Source organism: Camelina sativa, chromosome 19 (genome assembly GCF_000633955.1).
Source record: "Camelina sativa cultivar DH55 chromosome 19, Cs, whole genome shotgun sequence".
Classification (NCBI taxonomy): Eukaryota; Viridiplantae; Streptophyta; class Magnoliopsida; order Brassicales; family Brassicaceae; genus Camelina; species Camelina sativa.
This window is the reverse complement of record NC_025703.1, coordinates 20,076,791-20,083,699: the sequence shown is the minus strand read 5'-3', so window position 1 is coordinate 20,083,699 and position 6,909 is coordinate 20,076,791. Positions and strand designations below refer to the sequence as shown.

The 6,909-nt window shown below is 34.2% G+C and overlaps 1 protein-coding gene across 2 annotated transcripts; it reads right to left on the bottom strand.

Annotated features, from left to right (window-relative positions):
• LOC104766741 (DNA-directed RNA polymerase I subunit rpa49) lies at window positions 24-2,414 on the bottom strand. Of its 2 annotated transcripts, none has more exons than XM_010490682.2 (5): window positions 2,343-2,414; window positions 1,793-2,220; window positions 1,489-1,563; window positions 849-1,073; window positions 24-657 (listed from the first exon to the last, which is right to left on the bottom strand). In XM_010490682.2, exons 2-5 carry the CDS (start codon window positions 2,195-2,197, stop codon window positions 220-222), a joined length of 1,143 nt encoding a protein of 380 aa, XP_010488984.1. In that variant the 5' UTR covers window positions 2,198-2,220; window positions 2,343-2,414; the 3' UTR covers window positions 24-219. The 2 variants fall into 2 exon arrangements, with proteins under 2 accessions (XP_010488984.1, XP_010488985.1); XM_010490683.1 differs by having other exon boundaries at window positions 1,793-2,203; window positions 2,343-2,409.

Sequence of the window (6,909 nt, the reverse complement as noted above, 5' to 3'; positions counted from 1 at the left end):
AAAAAAAAAAAAAAAAAAAAAAAAAAAGTAGCTAATATGTTATAATTCCCAAATGCACCACCCACCACCTGTTTAAAGATGACTCCACCAACTTTCAGTTTTTGTCATTTAAAGTTTTAAATGAAAGACACAGATGCCTATAATAATATCTAATACTAAAAATGACATCACGACAGCAGATATGAAAATAGAACAGATCTTCTCCAAGAATCAAGATCATCATTCCTTGCGTATCTTCTTTATTCTTCTTTTCGTCTTTAACTTGGAATCCGAAAACTTAAGTGGAGTCGGTAAGGTCGCAACTAAAGTTGACTTCTCCCACGACAATTTGCAGCCAAGACTGACAAGGTGTTTCCTCAGGTCGATAGCGCTCATCCTCAGATCTTGAGCTATGTCCTCTGGATCGGTCTTGAAATTATCGACATGTAGAGAGAGCACAAGAACATAGCTTATCAGAAGGTTGGTCTTGTCAACAGTTATCTCATTTGTCCTCGGAAAAGGATCCTTGAACAAGCTGAAACATTTCTGACGGATGATTCCTGGGAACTCATGGCCGTTAGCAGAATCGAGACCAACCGTTGAGTTCATGTCCTTGAATTTAACCAGATAGGTGAGGAGCGATAAGGCAGCAGAAAGCATCTTCTTCTCGGAATCAACCTGCAAACAGAACAAAATGAAACCAAGGCGTAAAGAATCTGAGCTATGGATGCAACTAGGATGATCAAATTAACGAGCTAGATACTAGCACAAAGTCTCTCTTTGAATAGAGCAAACAAAGACGAAAAGGCGAAAGTGGTGCAAGTCAACAAGATGACCAATGTATATTGTAAAAAGTAATCAAGTGTTACCTCGATATTTCGCAACTTGTGCAATCTGTTGCGGACAAATACAGGGTAAGCACTGATGATTGCTGCTGCTACGGATTCCTGTTGGAGAAGGAGGTAAATATCTTGAAGGGCTTCCCGTTCATCCTCATCGATGATTTTATCTAAAGGATAAGCTTTAGGAGGAGTAGTTGCAGAGGCATCATAAGGAGGAATGTTGCGGGCAACAATAGAACTGGTGCTTGTGTCCTGCATAGAGAGACACATTATCATTTACAAAGTATACATTACAATCCTTTTACGAGTCTCAATAAAACAAATACCAATACGCAACATTGCATACCATATAGCCGTTCATGAGATGCAAGCAAAGGACTAAAGTAGTGCTATGGATATCTCAGCAATAATACCAGTACGAATGACTGATACGATAGAGTAGGAAACAAGCTAGACAAAGAAAAGATGTAAAGATAGAGTGGCATAGCGATAATAGTAGTAGTAAGATGCGAGCTTTAAGAAATTAAACTAAAGCTTTAAGAAATATACAAATGATAACAGTAAGACTGACTGATACATTTGGAAACAAGCCAAGCATAGAAACGATGTAAAGAAACAGTAGGAAACAAGCCAGGCATAGAAAATATGTCAAGATAAAGTGGCACACCTGAGGCCCACTTCCTGAAGCTTCTGCTTCTTCTTCTGTTTCTTGACCTATTACATATGGCTCCAATCGGATACACTGCAAGTAAAAAACCCAGAACACTCAGAACTTACAAAAAAAAAAATCTAACACAAACCAAATCCAAAACATTTGTTTTTTCTCCAATTCACAACCCATACAGGACACTGGGAAAACATTGAAAATCTAGCCAACCCTAAACACTGAAACATTCTTACTAGCCACAAAAGAAAGCAATTAATCAACAAAACACAAATCAGCAAGAGAGAAGAGACCAGAGAGTGTCAACCTTGTTGGCAGCAACCGGAAAGATTCGGATTGTCTTGGCCTCTCGATTTACCACGCCAAGTGCGTACGCAGTATTCGTTTCCACCGCAGTCTCGCCGGAGTAGCTAGTGCCCTTGAAGTACACGTTTGCACCTGGCGGGCGTACCACAACCTGAAACTTCTCCTTGGGCTCATCCCTATGCGTGTAAACGGTAACCTCCGGGGTCTCATGTACTCGCTCGCCTGTTTCAGGATCGACCTCAAGAGGATCGTAGCTGGTGCTGAAATATGCCACGATAGGAGACATCCTATCGGGTCTCTCGCGGATCTGCTTGACTCTGAGCCTTATCTTCTTTCTCTCTTCGACATGATCTGTGGACTGGTTGTTAGCTCCGGACTCCTGACTATGGAGGTGTTCGTCTCCCATGGTTTCCTCAAAAAGTGGAAAAACTATACATATATAAATCAAAATCGAAACATCAATCGAGAAGTACAGTTGTGGGAATCGCTAATCNAATAAAAAAAAAAAAAAAAAAAAAAAAAAAAAAAAAGGAGAACATGAGAGAACTTACTGTGTGATCTTGGAGACACGACAGAGGAACTGCGGAGACTGTAAAAAAAGAGAGGAAAGTATATAAATACCGGACTTGAGTGGAGTGGAGTGCGTCGAAAACCCTAATTTAATAATCTCAAGTGGTTAAAATTCCTTTTTTTTTTCTTTTTTTTTTCAATGGTTTGGCATAAAACTCACAAAATCTTTATATACTTATTTAAACAATATTATAACAAAATACACCTATTATCTTATGGTATATTATACAAAATATCACTATATTTTTATACAAAAATAACTTATAAAAAAAGAAATTATATAATTGTAACAATGTAATATTATCCCACTTGAATAGCAGTTAAAGTAGTTTCAATTAAGTTATAGTTATAACAATCTTTTTATTCTCTAACTTACATATAGCTAGAGATTAACATTTTATAATTATATTATATAAGATCAATGTATGATCAGCGCCAACAATTTCTTATAGTCAGCGTCAGCAATTTATTTTGTAATTTAAGTCAAAAGCTAATTACTACTCCTATTGGACACCAACAGTACCAAATACAAAATGAAGTATAAACTGTGCGGCCAAGGGCATAAAAACATTAATGATAAATGAGATGTATCAAAAAAAAAAATGAGATGTATACTTGTTTAAGCAATATTGTTAGAAATAAATTAGTTGCCAAATAATTATAGTATATAGTTGTAATAAAAAAAAACAGCACAAACAATTAGTTTTGTTATTTCTCCGTGCTGCAGCATCTCTACTATTAAAACAAAAGTCATTTATAAAACTAATTTTAGTTTTGTAAAAAATTACATCCAAATGTTATTGGAGTTATGACAATTTTTTTTAAAGGATAAAAACGAAATTTATATAAAAATATATGATCATGATCAAAAAGGAATAAAACCGTGAGTATTTAATGTTTTAAATGGAGAGAATATCGGCATATAACTGTTTTCCTTTTTAGAAACCGTAATCAAATTAATTATTTCTAAATTTTCTTATTTTAGAAATTTTAGGAAACAATAACAAAATATTTAATTCCTAAAACCGAATTTAGATAACATAATATTCCCTATAAATATAATATTATACACATCCGATTACTTCATATTTTTTTTTCTGAATTAAATTATGGCTAGGTATAGGATCCGTTCGTTGCACGAGAGTATCCCTATTAAAATTTAATTTTATATAATTCGATATTTGTTATAAATAAGAGGTTTAGGGAATTATTCTCTTGTATTATTCTATCCCATAGGATATAACATATATATAGTGATACAACTTTAGGATTTAGGGTTTACACTAATGGGCCGATAATAGGCATCCACATAATACAATATATTCATAACACTCCCCCTTGGATGACCATTATAAAAATGTAGTCCCAAATGCGCATATGAGATGTTGCCTCGTTAAAAACCTTACCAGGAAAACCGAATGGAAAAAACCATGGTTAAGGGAAAAAGAGTGCAGCGCGCTTTTACTCCCCCTCATGAGTACATCACTTGAAATCTTCGAGATGACCAATCCAATATGATGAAGTATCTTCTTAAAAGTAGTGATTGGAAACGCCTTGCTAAATGGTTCGCCAAATCTTCACTTGAACGAATCTGTAGTAAATGTGTATCGCCATTCTTCTATTGGTCATGGGTCTCGCAAGTGACTTATCTTTACCATTATCTTTGTTTCTCACAATCTCATCATTGTATTTCAAAGACTTTGAAGATGATAGTCTTTCACCATCAGAATCATAATATTCCTCTTCAGGTGTTTATCTTTCGCGTGTTCTTTTGTTGTCTCGTTAAAAACCTTTCATGGAAAAACCCAATGGGATAAAAACCATGATAAAGGAAAAAGAGTACAATCACCCATATAAGCATATTTCTCCCCCTGAAAGCATCATCTTCAGGTTATGCATTATGATCATATATAGCATCTATTTGGAACTGTTATAAACAGTGCTTTAGTGTACAAAACTCATATGATCATCATATATTCTACTGGGTCATTGAACTTCAAGTCATTTGAACCCCTTTCATATAGAAGATCTATTTGAACTTTAAGCCCAAATCTTCTTTTATATACAATCTTCCAAACAAACATTTTATACATATGAGTTATTCTTACTCTCCTTATAAAACTTTCTCTTTCAACTATTCTTCTTAGTATGGTACTTCAATACTATTTTATATGTAAGATACTTTTATCAACATACTTTACACTTGTTCTTGTACATTTCTCTTAACAAGAACCACTTGTAAGTGCAGAAGAGATAAGAGACACACAAATTTTCTTTTAACGAGGTTCAGCAAATGCCTACATCCTCAACTTTTTTTTGAAAATATTTCATGAACACAATTACAATTAGTGTTCAGTCTCGGATTTACACAACCCTAAGATCTTCTCTTAGCTTGTTCCCGATCTATTTTCAACCAACAATGAGATTCCTAAGATCAACAACAATGATCTACACCAATGATTCTCAGATAGAGAAAAACTCTCACCATTTACTCCCCAAAGCTGTCAAAAGGTATCAAAACGTTTTCTCACTTTAACAACGTTCTCGAGAACTATAATATATTGCTTTTAGCAATATAATCACTTTAATGGATACTTATACAGTTTGAAAACATGCTGGATAGACTGAATCAAGTCTTGCTCTTACTGTCAAACTCATAAGGGATCTAAAATAGTTGCTTCCACCATATGAGAGTACATTTCTCATAATCAATATCAAGAATTTATGAGAATCATTGTACTACTAATCGTACTTTATATCTCATAAAGATCTTCTTATATCCCACTCATTTTACACTTTCAAGTGTAAGGACTACAAGTCCAAATATTATCTATTTAAGAGACTATAACTATTTCATAGTTACTTCTTTCAATGATTAACCAATCATTCTTTGTGTACACTTTTCAATAAACTTTTTCTATTAACCGCGGTTCATGATCCTTGATTTTATCCATAACATAATCAACTGCAACACTGCATGCAAATATATTACGACATCGATTTGCTTATTGGTTCCTTTTCATTCTAGACATGACTCAACTTATTGAGATTTCTTTTCATTATGATTCTCAGGTACCTGAATCTCTTTCTTACTCATATCTACATCTCTTCTAGAGATTTTCTATAACTCTTTGCTTTTTTGGTGCCATATTAAATTATGCTCCTTTTCTTTTCCGAGGATGCTTATATTTGGAACCATAAGTCTATTACATTTCATGCGATCTTTAGACTTACTAGCAGTTGATCTTATCCTTCTAGGACATTAATTGGAGCACAACTGGTATATGAGAATTTTCACTCAAGGTCAGAAAATGGCTCTTGCATGCTTTTAGCATCTTTGCAAACTTTGCCAATAAATTATCTTTTTAATTTCTAACGCACATTTCTTAGTACGAGGATCAAAATAATTTCTTACAATATATTTCTTTACCAGCTGTTTATTTTCTCCCCCTCATGTTGGAAAGACTGACTCACTAAAACAACAGTCTCTGCATCTCGAGATATTCAATCATCAAGAGAGATTTATATCCAACATATTTCCAACATTCTTTCAAATTCCATCTTATATCACTGTGGTGGAGCAACCAAGATGGAATATATCTGGTTCTGACCCAAACCAATTGTAATGGGGAGTAATCATGATTATTCATTGGCATGATGCGAATGACTTGACATATAAAGTCATTTATGTCAATTACTTGGCATGGTTTCACCACCATTGTCAATTAACCAAATACTCTTGCAAACTCCATGTTGCAAGTTAATAACAAACATATATAGTGGATGATCAGTCCACAGTATCTCTTTGTATATGTACCAGAAAATTGACATTATCCAAATTCATGGAGTCGGTANTGGTGCCATATTAAATTATGCTCCTTTTCTTTTCCGAGGATGCTTATATTTGGAACCATAAGTCTATTACATTTCATGCGATCTTTAGACTTACTAGCAGTTGATCTTATCCTTCTAGGACATTAATTGGAGCACAACTGGTATATGAGAATTTTCACTCAAGGTCAGAAAATGGCTCTTGCATGCTTTTAGCATCTTTGCAAACTTTGCCAATAAATTATCTTTTTAATTTCTAACGCACATTTCTTAGTACGAGGATCAAAATAATTTCTTACAATATATTTCTTTACCAGCTGTTTATTTTCTCCCCCTCATGTTGGAAAGACTGACTCACTAAAACAACAGTCTCTGCATCTCGAGATATTCAATCATCAAGAGAGATTTATATCCAACATATTTCCAACATTCTTTCAAATTCCATCTTATATCACTGTGGTGGAGCAACCAAGATGGAATATATCTGGTTCTGACCCAAACCAATTGTAATGGGGAGTAATCATGATTATTCATTGGCATGATGCGAATGACTTGACATATAAAGTCATTTATGTCAATTACTTGGCATGGTTTCACCACCATTGTCAATTAACCAAATACTCTTGCAAACTCCATGTTGCAAGTTAATAACAAACATATATAGTGGATGATCAGTCCACAGTATCTCTTTGTATATGTACCAGAAAATTGACATTA